Below are 15,080 nucleotides of genomic sequence, written 5' to 3'. Positions count from 1 at the left end.
AATGAGATAAAGTCATAAACCCCTTGAATTTTCTTACTTCTTTTCTCGGTTCGGAGTAAACCTCTTGAACTTGAAGCTGCTTCAAAATCTCATCGGTGCTGAGAAATTTTTCCGATCGGTCATCTCCGCTCGGAAACGCATGGATTCCGCCGTCGCGATCGTGGTGTCGTCGCTCCTGGTCGGAGCTGCGATCGCTCTCATTTTCTTCGGCAATTACTTCCGCAAGCGAAGATCCGAGGTTGTGTCCATTGCCAAAGCGGACCTCCAACCACATCCCAAGAACCCGTCGAAGCCTCCTCAGCCCGCCTCCAAGAAGATTCACGCCAAGTCCCACGCTCATGGCGCTGATAAGGTACCGATGCTTTGTTGCCCTATATCGGAGGTAGCAGGTGTTGCTGCTGAATAGAGATGGAGCATTAGTGAAGGAAAGGCTAGTGTTTGGAACTTGACTGTGCGTTGTGTTTTCTTTGTGCTTCAATCGGATGAAGATAAGATATCTTCGACAAGCGAAGAGGGAAATTACTAAACTGTGACCTGATTCCGTGGTTAAATCTAGTTAATTTGTTTGATTTGGGGGCTTTGGGGGACGAAAACGTCCAGCGAGCAGTATGACCGAGTTGTTATGGATCTTCATTGGCTGGCTTTGTTCTGCTTACGGTAATGCTAGTGATAAAAGAGGTACGAGTGTCGAAAAAGTGAGCCTGTCAATGATGGACCGACTTGAATGTTCTGATGCAGCAGGTTCTGAGTGTCCAAGCAATGTTCAGACATACTATTTCTAATATCCATGGAGATTCGTTTGAGTTTAATCTCCTTTTGCAGATTTTTTGTCCGTCTCTCTTAAGATAAGTTGCTAAGCTTTTATCGTCGATGCAATAGTAGCTTGTATAATTTGCTTGCTGGATAATTCTGGAATGTAGGATAAACACAAGAGGCATCATCATTTGGATCTGAATACTTTAAAAGGTCATGGCGATTCAGTCACAGGGCTATGTTTTGCTTCTGATGGACAAAGTTTGGCAACAGGTAACGTAAGGTTCCTTACACTGGAAGATATGGTATCAATAAACATAGAAAATTATTTTAACAGTGTGTGACCTCAAGGTTGAAGAATCACACTGTGAGTTGGTTTTCTTTTGAAAATTTAAGTTTCTTTGATTAGCATGTAAAGTAGCATCCATATTTCATGTGCTGCACCTTACTAAATGAATGCTAATTAACTATTTTGATGTTATCTTCAGTGATTTTTACTGTTTCTTTATGCAAGAAGAATTGAGTTTCCTATAAGTGCATGTAAGTGCATCTTAGTGGATGAAAGCTAGTTGAAAAGTGGTCATAAAAATTGAAACCAAGTTTGAATCTCATTATCTCCCTGTGACCCAAGGAAACAAGTGGTCATAAGTAGTAGTAAAAAGGGGAGTCAATTAGAAGCACTGGAATGCTACTTAAAAGTTGTTTTGGTTGTTTATTATGGAGGATGAGAGAACTCTGTTCTATTCCATTCAGCATACATGTATTTTGATGTTGAGGAAGCGCAACTAGTTGGGTAGATCCTAGACCATGAATTAACCATCTAATCTCATTCACCTAACCATCATTCTTTAAAGAAGGAAAAAAAAAGTATAGGCTTTGCGTTGCCTCGTTTCAGTTGATATGTTAGAAGAGCTCTCTGCCAGGGCCTTGCTATGAAGAGAAAAGTGACAGAAACACTATTCTCTATTTGTGCCTTCTTACTGAATATGGTTTTAGCTCTTTTGTTGGTATGTGAGAGGTCGACCTCCAAAAGAGTGAAATGTAATGAGGTGTTTGTTGTGGAAATCTTGAAGTATCCTTATTCATTTGCTCATATACTGTCCAATCAGTTGAGCATAAAATGTAAAATTGTGTTCTGTGTGCTTTATCTGAAATTGCTGCTTTCAAGTATGCTGAAAAATTGCATTTTGATACAAGTCAATTCAGTATAAGTTCATTACTTTACATGTGCGTAGGATGCTCTTTTTTGTTATAACTTTTTGTGTCAACTGGACACAAAATGAAAGTGCCAGCTCTTGAACTTTGAGATTTATCCTATTTTTGCTTTACTAAGATGTAAGAGTACATCTAAATTTGTCAAGTGAAATGCAAAAGAAGGGGACTTGGATCCTTAGTACTCAATTTCATATAAAAAAAAAAATTCTTCTTTGCTGGAAAGAAAATGCGTCATCCATCCCCAATTCATGCGGTGTTCGTGTTTAGGATATCGGGGGTGGCTTAAACAGAATACTATTGAGCGGCTTTATTAATGTGAGATCTTATTTACACATCACTTGTTTCTACATGCAGCTTGTGCTGATGGTGTTGTAAGGGTGTTCAAGTTGGATGATGCATCAAACAAAAGTTTTAAGTATGTCTCTCTGACAAGCTTGGTGATTGATCAGGTTGTTTAGTTTTTCACTTGACAACTCTCATCTGCAGATTTCTGAGGATTAACTTGCCTGCTGGAGGCCATCCAACTGCTGTTGCATTTGGTGATGATGTATCATCGGTAATTGTGGCATCTCAAAATTTGTCTGGTTGTTCTCTGTATATGTATGGAGAAGAGAAGCCTAAAAATTCAGACAGCGATAAGCAGCAGACTAAGCTACCTATGCCTGAAATCAAGTGGGAGCATCCCAAAGTTCACGAGCAGAGAGCAATATTGACCCTTTCTGGGGCTACTGCAAATTATGACAACGGCGATAGGAGTACAATAATTGTATCTTGTTCAGAAGGTGCGGAGTTTATCTCCAAAATGTGTCCTAAACTAGCTCAATCTTATGTTTGTTTTAACACAAATTTCTTTTGGACTAGCCAATGTTCTTGCATCTGGTAAACATAGTTGAGTTAGAACATTGAGATTGAGATTTCATAAGTTAAGGTGATTGGTGTTAGTTCATTTAGTTGATGCACTCCAACTGGCTGTGCAGAGAAAGTCTTATCGTCCTCCCCCTAGGGTTGTTTCCTATATGGGGCGGAAATTGAAAACGACAAACTTTCAGGGCTTTGAATTGATGCAAAAAACCTACCCAAAAAAAAAAAATTGATGCAAAAACAATTTTTTGTGCAAGCTAGTGTATTTATTAATATCTCAATGCAAAGTTTCTAGATGTTGCCCATATTTTCGTAGTTTGAATCAGTGATATGACAAATAGTTCCATCAGGTTACGCGAAGGAATCAATATTGGCATATGAATCATTGTGCCTTAAATGTGGTCTCTGTAGCATCCTTTATGTCGTAATGTATTTGCACATGGGATGAGTGCAACTTAATGTCGTTCAATGAATTATTATGCGTCAAAATGTTTCACACTTCCTCTTGGAGGGATCTAAAGCTGTTTAGAAAGTAGTCTTTGGGATAAATTGCAGGAGCTTGATTTTTTTTTTTTCTTTTTTTCTGGCTACTTTTTTGACTGGTGTCATGGTGCCTCTTTTCTGCTTCATTTATGTGGTCCTCTCTCCTCCTCTTTTTTCAACTTACTATTGCCAAAGAGGCTGTCTGTGTTTCTAACATCTCTGAATTCTTTAGTAGGAGCTTCCAAATTCATATGATTATTAATTAGGTCGCAGAATAATGTAAAGTATAAGATGATGGCTATTTTCAGTCATTACTACTAGCATAATTGTAAGAATGACCAGCAAATGTAGTTCCTTGTCTTTGCAGCAACTGTCATGATGGAACATCACAATGGCCATTTAGCATATTGTGTTAGAGCTTGTAAAACCTTTTCTATTTTGCAGTAATCTTTTGCATCCTGTCCAGGAACTGACATCATAATTTGGCATGCAAAAACTGGGAAGATATTGGGGAATGTCGATACAAATCAATTGAAGAACACTATGTCTGCTATCTCACCCAATGGCCGTTTTATTGCTGCTGCAGCTTTTACCGCCGATGTTAAGGTAAATCATCCTTGATTAATTGTTCAGCTGAAATGGTGCTTCTTTTGGATAGTATATCTGGGTTATGTCTGATAGTGGCTGCAGTCTATAAAATCGTCATTAGTTTGGTGTCTGATAAGCATATTATCCGTGCAATATTTCATCTTCTACTGCTGTCTGATAGGAATAGGTCTTATATACAAATTACGGTAAAAGAACACTTGGAGTGCCAATATTTGTGAACGACGCTCATTTTGGTGCCTATATATTGATCACTTAACTGTCAATTTTTTTGAAAAACGGTTATTTCATTGCCAACTCCGGTGAGCTTCGCTGGAAATCTTACGTGGCATCTACGTGGCTCGTCGGAAGATCCCGATTAGCAATAAAAAAAGCTAAAAATTAATAAAAAAATTCTAATGTAATTGGGTACGAATGAATGTCATGTTCAAAGCTGCTTTCTGTAGACACCGCTTAAAATGACCGATATGAGCTGAGATAGTCTCGGTCCTAAGAATCTGACTGTACTTCCTGAGTTGGAGGGTTGTATTAAAAATTTAAAAATAAGCTTAAAAAAAAATAGAAGTTGCAGCGGCGAGGGTAGGGGATGGCCGAGGGGGGTCGTCGAGTTTGAGGCCTGGCCGAGGCCTCGTAGACCCATGGCGAGGCCGACCTTGCCCAGATTTGTGAGGTCGAGCCTCGCCTAGATCTGTGAGGTCGAGCCTCGCCCAGCCACGTTGACCCACCTTGGCCATTCCCCACCCTTGCTGGCCATTGCCGGCGATGGTGGGGCGGTGACGGTGAGAGCTTTGTGGTCTTTTACCTTGTTTTTCTGTTTAAAGTTAATTTTTAAAAAAGTAACTCATTTTTAAGTTTAAAAGTCCACGTGGACTAATTTTTTTAAAAAAATTGCCACGTAATGTTAAACAATTAAAAATAAATGACACGTAATTAGTTGGTCAGAATTTCTCGCCGTTAGCATTAAAATGATCGTTTTTTCTCCGATTTGGCACTTAAGTGATCGAAAAAAAATATTGACACTAAAGTGAGCGCCGTGCACAAATATTAGCACTCCAGGTGTCCTTTTGCCTACAAATAACAGACCTACTGTTTTTGACTGTATTTGAATTGAAATATGAAACGTTGTCTTTGATGACTAAATGTAAAATGTAGAAATCTCATGCATGTCTTGTTGTTCTTAAATTAGAAGTATGAAGAAAACTGAAGAGCCACAATTTTGCAAATCAAAACCAATTTACAAGCCTCTTTATCAAAAGATCAAACCATGTTCATATTGAAAACATTTTGATAATATTCATTAAAAATGACAACGTCTAAATATTAAGTCAAAATTTTGTTTGGAATAGAAGCATCCTTGAGTCAGCTATCAAAAGATGGCCCTCACCCAAAAACGTCGTCACTCAATCGAAAGAACTAGAATATGGAGAGAGTAATTGCAATTAAGAACTTTGAGATCACTACCCCTCTGATTATACTATTCTAAAAGTTTAGTTTCCTCGGCCACTACTGGGAACTAGACAATGTAGTATCTTCATTGTCTCAACGGAATTCCTAGTGTTCTTGCTTTTGGTGAACATGTGACTGTAAGTAACAGATTGAGACTTAGCCCTTCATAAGAGTCTTTGCTTACAAGCACCACTCCGCTTCTTTTGTTGAAAAAACTTGGATGCAGTTTTTAAATTAGGCAGATAGTCTATCACTCTGCTGTGGTACGTGCTGCCATCCATGTCACAGTCTTATGCTTCTTGTTATGTTTACCTCGTGCATATGTTTTGGCAGGTCTGGGAGATTGTTTATTCAAAAGATGGTTCTGTGAAGGGAGTTACAAAAGTCATGCAGCTTAAGGGACACAAGGTGATAAGTCCATGAATGTTCTTTGACTTTGGTTATATTTGGTCAAGTGTCTTCTCCGTTCAATTATCTGTTTCATTCAAGCTGCCGTGAATTGAGACGCGTTACTTTTGCTTATAATCTTTGTGGAGAAAACGAAATTAAGCATATCTTGAGTACAGGAATGATAATTTCTAGTGTCACGTCTTTTAGTAAGGAATAACCATGCTATGCATGTGTAGGGAATGTAAATACTTACATTGCGTATTTTAAAACTGGACCCGACTGGCTGGCTACCTGTATCAATGCCACATCATTTTGTTTGGACCATGAATTGGTCAAAAACAGGTTTTGACTCGGTTTAAGCAGTGAACTCCGGCTTAACTGGATTTGGCATCAAAAGAAATTTCGTTGACCAGGCAGAGTTGGGTTTAGCCTTTTGACCTAAGCATACAATTTTCCATACATTGCCTAGGAACAAGAGAAGCCACCTTGCCCGATCTATGTTGGTGGCTTTTATATCTGATCGCATTACGCATGACCATTGACCCTAAATAAGTTCTTTCAGATTTCTCCTTGCCTCTCAGATTGAGTTATCCATGGGATTTAATCGGGGCAACAGTCTCATATCCTACCTTGGCTTGATGCTTAACAATTTCTCGAGCCATCCTGCTGGAGTTTAATTTGTTTTAAACTCCCACAAAATGCGAGCGATATCCAACTATAATTGGCTTGCACTTTTTCCTCTCTTTTTGATAATGTAGAATTGATTTTGTTATCGCCACATCAGCCATTTGCCATGGAAGTCCTTGAAGTTGTGGCATAGCAACAACTCATAAAGCGTCGTTCCCTTCATAAAGCAGAACCTAACATTCCGTGAGATTGAAAAAAACCCACATTTAGAAGAATAGATTCATGTCAAAAGTCAAAAAAGCTTGTTTGGATCAGGTTTAAGGTTTTTGACGGACTGGTTTGGCCAGGTATAAGAACTCTTTGAAAGAGGTATTGGACTTCCCATTGTTTCAACTTTTCTTGTTTCTAAGTTTTCTTCGATTCAGATGATATTATAGTTTTCCAGATAGCTATATTTTCTTGTTAAGACTCCTCATTTCCTGTGGTAATTGTGCTTTGGTACAATATTGTATCAATACCTAAAGGTCGTACTTTCATTTCTTAAATTCCTGTTTACTTATTTAGAGTGCAGTGACTTGGTTATGCTTCTCTCCAAACTCAGAACAAATAGTTACAGCATCAAAGGATGGCTCTATAAGAATTTGGAATATCAATGGTACGTGCTATCCCAGTCTGTTTAACTGCGCATTTCTGAGGCTAGGTCAAATACATCCCCCATTTTTTGGTTGGGATGGTGCTGGGCAAGGCTAAAAATGCACCAGGAAAAGGAGATATCAAAGTTGGTTACTTGCTGTTTACTCCTTGTTGCATTAATTGCATTTTTGGATTCAATTAGTATGCTGTAGGGAGCGAGAAGTGGCTCCTTCATGTCTCTTATGCTTCCTGAACGGTATAATGAGTTGGTTCAACATTGAAGTATGGGCTGCATGCTCAAAGTTACAATTTGTGTACTGCACAAAGAATCACAAGACATGTAGGCTTATTGTCAAAAGATAAACTAGCTGCAGTTTATTAACTATTCTGGAAGGGGGTTTATACTGTATTCTGTGTTTGTCCTTCATTTGATTAAACTCCTGCCACCAATTTCTATAGAAATTGAATGTTTTGGTTGGGTTTGTGGCCTCATGGAATGAAAAGGAGGGAAGAAATGGGCAGATTTTTGTCTCTACTATTCTTTTTGGTAGTCTGAGCCTTTCCAAGTGCAAATTACTAGGTTATCCGTTTGTTAAACGAGCCTTCCGGAGAAAACAACTAATAGAGTATTTGAGGATAGAATTATGATCAGCTGATTGGGTTTTACTTTCGTATTTTGCCTGGAGTCATTGGAGTGGATATTTCTCTAAGTTAACTTCTTATCTGCTGAAGGCGGCGTTAGTTGATTGAGAAATATGATATACGCTAGGTATTGAGTTTCTTAGATATTTTTATTTCCTATTGTCCGACTGAGATGCTAATAATATCTTGTAGGCTTTATCACATTTCTTTGTTATAGTATTTCTCAACTTCCTACTTCTTAGTTCTAAAGTTTCTTTCTTTATTCCTTGAAGTTCGATATCACCTTGATGAGGATCCAAAGACTTTAAAGGTGTTTCCAATCCCATTGCACGATTCAGGTGGTGCTACTTTACACTATGATCGCCTCAGTCTATCCCCTGATGGAAAGTTACTGGCAGCAACCCATGGTTCAATGTTGCAATGGCTGTGCATTGAAACTGGAAAGGTTTTGGATACAGCTGAAAAAGCTCATGATGGTATGCCCCAGCCAGTAACATTTTCATGAAGCATTTCCTCCTTTTTGATCTTCAATAAGTAACACATGAAATTTTATGGTCAAGTTAAATGACTCATGTCAGTTCTCTAGATGGCAGAACTCCTTTATCTATGGCTTCACAGTGTTGATGTACTTGTGAGGCGATGGTAAAATGTGGATGGAATAACAAGACTGGTCAATGGGATTAGTTGGAGGTCACCACTATATGCTCACAGTAACCTACCCAATCCCCCCAAACTCCCCACAGAAAAGGGGAAAACTTAAGGGCTATATTTTCTTGCTTACATATAATGATTAAGTATAAAAATCCTGTAATGTGAATTTGAAGATGTAAGGCATTATATTTTCTACTTTACTTTCTGTGTTGTTCGAGATTGGAATTGGAACATAGAAATATTGAAAGACTGCATGGGCAGTGTGAATGATAATGAGATAGTTGCCCGGGGCTTTAGCTTGCTCCTGTGCATTCTCCTTGTCCACTTTTTCCTTTGTTTATAACCAATCTTTCTATCTATTGTGTTAATACTGCTGTCGATAAATCTTTCCGTTGAAGAATTGGATGAAAAGAAATGAGAACTGTTACTTTACCCATGACCATGACGCAATAAGTGGGCACTTTTCTTAAAATGATAAGACTAGTTGATAGATGATAATTGTTCTAAGATTTTATGTGTAGCAGCCAAGCCGGCTGCTGTATTCTCTATTCTTGTCAGGGGCAGCTAATGGGCTTAAATACCTTTTTCAGCATTCCTAGTTGAGTTTTACAGTTCTTCATTTTGGTCAATGTTGTGTAATTTCACTCATAAAGTATTCCTAAATGCAGGTGACATCACATGCATGTCCTGGGCACCACAGAGTATTCAAACAGGTAAAATTATATAGGCCTAGTAAGCACTGTTCTTCTCTTGTTAATGAATCTATGGATCCTGAAGAGCCTGCGTTTCACCTGATGCATTCAAGCATTGTTGTGAATATGTGAAGGGTATTAGATATTTCACTTGTTAGAGAAGCACATTGATACACCGTACTGGGGCCTGCATTAGTGAGATAGCTCTCAGACAGAGAACTGGAAGAATACATCCTTATCTTGACCAGAGCATAGAATTGCTTCAACTCTTCCGCTAGTCTCTATCCATGCACTACCATATGTGTAGACAGAGATGCTTATAGTTACCTGTTTCTTTTTTATTTTCTTTTGACCCTCCCTCTCTCTCTCTCTCAGGTGATAGAAGGGTTGATGTTTTGGCGACTGCCAGTGTTGATAAAAAAGTGAAGCTTTGGGCAGCCCCAGCACTCCAAACCTCATAGATAAGTTAATACGGTAAACTGATATTCAGCATCAGAACAAAGAAAATCTTGCTCCAACGAATATGCTTTGCCATTTGAGATGCAATATGGGGTTCTAACTTATCTCCAAGCTGGTGGATAACCAAAAGTAGCAGCTGTTGCTCTCCACCAAGAGCCTCAGGGTGTCATATGGAACGTCCTGACAGCATCCGGACCTACAGATCATACTTCAACATCGTTTGTCTTTATTTGAAAATTTTGCCAATAAATTTAGCCTAATACAGGATCAAGCAAGAAGAGTTTGTTGTAGTTCTTCTGTTTATTTGTCTTTTCTTTGGGGGGATTGTGAGAAGGTTGTGCTTGCGATGGTGACTGAACTGCGAGGTGATGACAATCTAATCTATCTGAGCCACACCGATCTGGTCGGCTGAATGAAGTGCTTTCTCCTTTGGTTTTTGGGACGGGATTATTTCACTTTCAAATTTGCATTGGCAAGTTTGAACACAGTTCCCGTAGAATGCTAGAATCTATATGCTTGACTGCGTATTTGTTAATTTGAGCTGATCACGATTGATTCTGAGCACTATGGAGAGAAGCGCTGCTCTCTGAAAGTTCACAGTAATTTCTCCCAATCATGGCACTTATGTATTGCTTGACAGCAACTCTGGAAAGAAACTACACAACCCTGTATTATTTAGAGTAGCAACCTTGATGAGAAATTGACAAAAAAAAAAACTCTAAAAATCAGCTCACGACCGACCTAAAACTTAAGGGCAAAGCACCAACGGGGCATAAGCATACAGAATGTGCAATGAAAAGTGAGAGAATGAGCCTCATCACAAAGATGAGGCTGGCAATTTGAGAGCTTTTGACCATGAGAATCATCAGACTTTCCGGCTTCGAACTTTGAGATTGGGAAGGAGATACCCAGGTCAGATCGTGGCATCAGGTTGACTTTCCGGTAATGATGCTGTGTATTCCGGCAAAGTCTTGTAAGATTCATGTATCCTCCTCAAAGTAGGGAACTTGACCTGCAACAAAGAATGTGGATGTTCAATCCACGAGTCAACATGAATGGATGTTCTATCCATGAATCCAGCACCGATGGGTTTCGAGAATTGCAGAGCTCTGACATTAACCATTCCAAGACACAATGTGCGTCATTAGAAGACCCTCATGCGGTACCATACTATAAAGATGTCTCGGTCACGAGGTGCGTCATGAACATATTTTCAGATGTTTTTGCTTGCAAGACATATCTATAGTTGCGATACATGGCAGTAGGTTCACAAACTATTATGAACTGTGAATTGAGAGGCAAAGGCCCTCTCGTCTGAAGATCTTTATAGCCCTATTTGAAATGTGAAAGTTCTCTCGGCGAGACAACTAAACCCAAAGATGAAATCTTCTAAAGGGGTGGCACCAACATGCTTGTACAACATTAAGCAGAATTTATCTACATTTGCTCTCTTCATAAAAGAGAAGTATATATAACATGTCTGAAATGGGCGTTCCCTTAGTTCTCGAAAACCAAGGAATAGCCTATGTAAATTGCGCCATAATTGAGGTGGGATAGTATATAATCAGTCTCATTAAGTACTCACGGAAAAATCTTTCGTGCAAGAGAATGCTTTCACTGAAAATTCTTCCGAGATGCTTCGCTATATGCAGGAAAGAATGTGCACATACGAATGACCACGAGGAAGAAACAGGAACCATAATAGCAAACTCAAAGTGAATTGATCATAGACAAAGAGACAGGGAAAGAACTTCACCATGTCAATTTGAAATCTCAAGGTAGAAGCACCTATTTGTGGGGCCAAAAACACATCAGCCTGCAGAACATACATTCTCAGGTTGTTAATACTGCATTCACCAAAATTTGACAAAGGAAGAATAGTAACAGGGGATTCGCAACATTTACATCAGTCAAATCCAATCACTGGTTCAAAAAGAAGGACGTCAGGAGAAGGGATATTCGTACAAATTATTCTAATCTACTGATGCATCGTTTTATTGAGTTTAACCCCGCTCACATTTCATACGGGGATCTAAGTCCCATACAAAAACACGACAAGAGAATCGATTGTTGAGTTGAAGTGGGAAGAGGGAAATCAAGATGCAGTTCATCTTTGGCTCCCAGCACGCATGGCAAACTAAGAGTAACAATATCAAGTAAAGAATCATACTTCTTGGTGGACAAACGAGAGCAAATAGCATGGCAGGACAGCAATTGCCAGCTACCTTGCCTCATTAGCACATTTTGACAATTGACAATTACTTTTACAAGTCCAAAATACTTGTTACGAAGTATATGCATCTAAGTCTAAATGTTCTTTCACATAGATACTTTTCAGTCCATAGCGTTGGTGTAGAGAATAAGAGACACAAAAAACAAAAAGACAGGAGAGGAAAGATAAGATGTGAAGATTCAGAAGCAAACCAAGCAGACTTCATCCCCAGTGGCATATCTGGTCGCAACATTTTCTAGCAACTTCTCGAGAGCTGTACATGGAGGAAACTGGTCTTATTCACAGCTAAGAAACATCTGCAGCTTGGTATACAGGCATATGTTGCTAATATCCATTGATACTTCATGAGACTACAACAAAATTTAAGGTGCAAACAAGATAGGTTTGTGACCAGAATTATTGTGAACATGTCTAGCCATTCAGTTTTTCTTCTCTTCCAAGCACCAAACTAGACGGTTCTACATTTTCTTATTTCTCTTTCAGTTTGGATTTCCAATTTTCTGACCCGATAAATATGCCTTGCTAATGTGAAAATCTCATTGCAATTATGTATGGTAAAATCTACACAATATCCATGTCTAACTTGAAGCTGTTTTCATCATGATCTTGTGATTGTTAAGCCTCAAAAGAGTGCCTAGCCTTCACTTTAGGTGGTGTTTCAAAAATGATGGTCCGAGTTGTGTTGTTTCTATATTAAAAAATTATAAGGCGCCCAATTTTTCGAATGAGGGTACATGACAGAATTAAACAATGCCATCATTTAAACCATGCTATATGCATTTGTCATAGGCTTGCTGTAACCATAGTGAACAAATGCAAATAGACTGGTAAGATTACTACAAGGAGAAGACAAGCCAGAGGGGTGGAGTCTATACTGCTAATGTCAATGAACCAAAGGTATCTGTTATCATTGCTGCCGCTTATTCAATCAAGTGTCGAAAAAGTAATTTCTAAGTTTTGTGAGCAACTCGAAAATCATGTTTTCCACCGTGTGCTCAAAGTGTGCTTCATTCCTAACTGAAGGTGGACTCTGATTACACCCAAGTGATTACTAATGCTTTGGAACGGGGGAACTGCAAGCATGGCCTAGTGTTCCTCAAGTTTAGAACAAACAGTCCTTGTACTTAGCATACTTTTTGAATCAAATGCATCATCCATCAACTTTACTTTTGGGAGAGAAAATTCGAGGTCCATTCTCATGCTTCCTAGTTAGTTCCAGAGATCACTTTGTACAGTCTTAATGAGACATTTACCTTGGAAACCTCTCTCTATTACATATCGAGCCCATGATAGCCTCTCTTCAGGGCCAGCTTTCTCTTCAATGTACTTCTGCAGAAAAGAAAGTATGCATCTCACAGACTTCTTTGGTCCTAAGAGAAAGCATTACAAACAGAACTATACCAGCAGATTCAGCATCTGAAGAGGTTGTACGCTCGAGCTGATTATACTTGCAGCCTGCCAAAACAAATGACAATGCTAGTCATTATTCTACTGAAAACACCTACTAAATTGAATCTGAAGTCTGTTGTAAAGTGACAAAACGGAGAGGCTAAGCGAAGGGAGAGCACAACGATGGAAGATCGCATCTAGTTAATTATGATCATGCGTAATCCAGCAGATAGTCTGAAGTTCCGTGTACATGATCCTCAAAATCTGCGGGAAACTTCAGCTTTAAAGGAATGGAATGCGCAAAAAAGAAAATGACCTGGAGGTTAAGAGCTTTCAATCGAAGATCGCGAGGTAACAAAGCCTTCTGAGGATACTTTTCTTCCAAATACTGAACAAAGATAACACGTGCTTTAGCAAAAATTCAAAATGAAAATGCACTCAATCCAATCAGACTGATCAAATCAAGCAAAAGGGCTAGGAAACTATGCATCGAGTTGAAAAAGGAGGTATGGAGCTTCTTTCAAGGCTCCTAAATGTTGACCTCATACATATTGGTACTCCTAAGTTACCCGTCCATCCAACTCGTCTATTGCAAACTCTGCTGCATAGCCTAAATAACACCCACCAGCAAAATTGCAAAAGAATCTGAAACCATGGTATCTCCATCGACCAATACTGGAACGAAGTACATAGGATTTAACTTCTCAAATTCTGCAAAATCAAGCACACAACTTCTATCAGAGCTAGAGAATACTCCACTAGATTTCACAGACTTGAGGTAATCGTGCCAACAGGTATTACGCATACATTGTCACTCTCAGGCCTACCTACATAAAGCTCGCGAACAATTTGATCTATAACTAAAAGAAAGGATCTGAAATTACCAGCAGTATATTGCTCTTCTTTCCTGAGATCGACTGCTTTATACTCATATGAGATCCCTACACACCGACCAAGAATCAAGTTGTAAAACATCATCAAAAGAAGGTCTTTTTTGACATTATTTCGGCTGCAAACTTCCAGGGTTACTTTCAGATTATAAGCTTCAACAACTGGTTGATCATAATGCCAGAAACAACAAGAAGCTCACACCCCAAAACAAGAACAGAAAAAGAACTGGACCTTTAAGGTTCAGCGCGAAGCGCACGCGCCAAGAACAAGAGCTCTGCCAATTGGAATACAAAACGAGCTTCCCCTGAAGAAGAACAGAGAAAAGAAAACCCCAAAATCGAAGTTCATTTGCATTTCCAAATGGGGGGTGTTCTCAGAGGAACATTTCGAGCACAGAGGCAAGACCTGGTTGTGGGTATCCATGTCCATGAGATGGAGAGTGATGATCAAGGTGATGGTGAGGCAGAGAGTTCTTGGTTTCAGGGGATCGTCCTGTAGATATATTTCTCACTTCACACAATCACATGCAGGTCTAGTAATGGAGGATGGAGCTTTGAATGGATTAATCCACGCCCAAGCAATGGTCCATGCAGAAGATGGCGAGCTCGAGCTCAACCAGAGACAGAACAGAGGTGGTTCATTTTCAGTTCGATTTGCCAGAACAGGGCTTTGAAACAAATAAGATTAGATGCCACTCCTGTCGTTAAGCTCAAAGACAACCATCCAAAATACACATCAAAATATACTTTTTTGACCACTTGATTGACAGAGAGAATAAGATAATGGGTGAATTTCAACCACACAATCTCGTTTCCTATGTTTTATTTTCCTTAATATGATCAGTGGTGAACGGAAATAATGATAGCTGACTGCCACATCAATAGTTATCATACCAATAGATTAAAATGGCACTTATGTGGACCTATTGTCAACGTCGATTGAATCATTGGAATGAATAGGTATTAATAACTGTTCTTTCTTATAATGCATGACATGAACATAAAGGCCAGATTAGCTGACTATGAAATGTCGTGCACCTTTCATAATTCGATTAAGTCCGAGTCAAGTATCCATGAAAAGAATTAACTTTGTAAATAGATACGGTATCA

General features: G+C 39.1%; 2 protein-coding genes across 3 annotated transcripts; one reads left to right on the top strand and one right to left on the bottom strand.

The window, feature by feature from the left end:
* Nucleotides 1-3: 3 nt before the first annotated feature.
* Nucleotides 4-9,889, top strand: LOC115744342 (transducin beta-like protein 2). Its single transcript, XM_030679461.2, has 10 exons — nucleotides 4-352; nucleotides 921-1,026; nucleotides 2,323-2,383; nucleotides 2,455-2,750; nucleotides 3,779-3,918; nucleotides 5,698-5,772; nucleotides 6,946-7,036; nucleotides 7,929-8,132; nucleotides 8,976-9,020; nucleotides 9,375-9,889. The coding sequence occupies exons 1-10, from the start codon at nucleotides 140-142 to the stop codon at nucleotides 9,458-9,460; spliced, it is 1,317 nt and encodes a 438-aa protein (XP_030535321.1). The 5' UTR covers nucleotides 4-139; the 3' UTR covers nucleotides 9,461-9,889.
* A 215-nt stretch (nucleotides 9,890-10,104) lies between these two features.
* On the bottom strand, nucleotides 10,105-14,628 carry LOC115744347 (glutathione S-transferase zeta class-like). Of its 2 annotated transcripts, XM_048284881.1 has the most exons (10): nucleotides 14,377-14,628; nucleotides 14,203-14,245; nucleotides 13,965-14,021; nucleotides 13,706-13,791; nucleotides 13,397-13,468; nucleotides 13,093-13,146; nucleotides 12,945-13,020; nucleotides 11,883-11,944; nucleotides 11,215-11,274; nucleotides 10,105-10,470 (listed from the first exon to the last, which is right to left on the bottom strand). In XM_048284881.1, the coding sequence occupies exons 1-10, from the start codon at nucleotides 14,398-14,400 to the stop codon at nucleotides 10,372-10,374; spliced, it is 633 nt and encodes a 210-aa protein (XP_048140838.1). In that variant the 5' UTR covers nucleotides 14,401-14,628; the 3' UTR covers nucleotides 10,105-10,371. The 2 variants fall into 2 exon arrangements, with proteins under 2 accessions (XP_048140838.1, XP_048140839.1); XM_048284882.1 differs by lacking the exon at nucleotides 13,397-13,468.
* Between the last annotated feature and the right edge of the window lie 452 nt (nucleotides 14,629-15,080).

The sequence above is a fragment of the Rhodamnia argentea genome, chromosome 9 (assembly GCF_020921035.1).
Source record: "Rhodamnia argentea isolate NSW1041297 chromosome 9, ASM2092103v1, whole genome shotgun sequence".
NCBI lineage: Eukaryota > Viridiplantae > Streptophyta > Magnoliopsida > Myrtales > Myrtaceae > Rhodamnia > Rhodamnia argentea.
The sequence above is the reverse complement of the archived record's forward strand: the minus strand, read 5'-3'. Positions and strand labels throughout refer to the sequence as shown.

Coding starts and splice junctions, on each gene's coding strand:
- LOC115744342 (XM_030679461.2), top strand. CDS start 140: ATGGATTCCGCCGTCGCGATCGTGGTGTCGTCGCTCCTGGTCGGAGCT. Junction 2,751..3,778: donor AATTGTATCTTGTTCAGAAG/GTGCGGAGTTTA, acceptor CATCCTGTCCAG/GAACTGACATCATAATTTGG. Junction 3,919..5,697: donor CTTTTACCGCCGATGTTAAG/GTAAATCATCCT, acceptor ATGTTTTGGCAG/GTCTGGGAGATTGTTTATTC.
- LOC115744347 (XM_048284881.1), bottom strand. CDS start 14,400: ATGGACATGGATACCCACAACCAG. Junction 13,469..13,705: donor ATTCTTTTGCAATTTTGCTG/GTGGGTGTTATT, acceptor ATCTTTGTTCAG/TATTTGGAAGAAAAGTATCC. Junction 11,275..11,882: donor CTGGGGATGAAGTCTGCTTG/GTTTGCTTCTGA, acceptor TATGTTCTGCAG/GCTGATGTGTTTTTGGCCCC.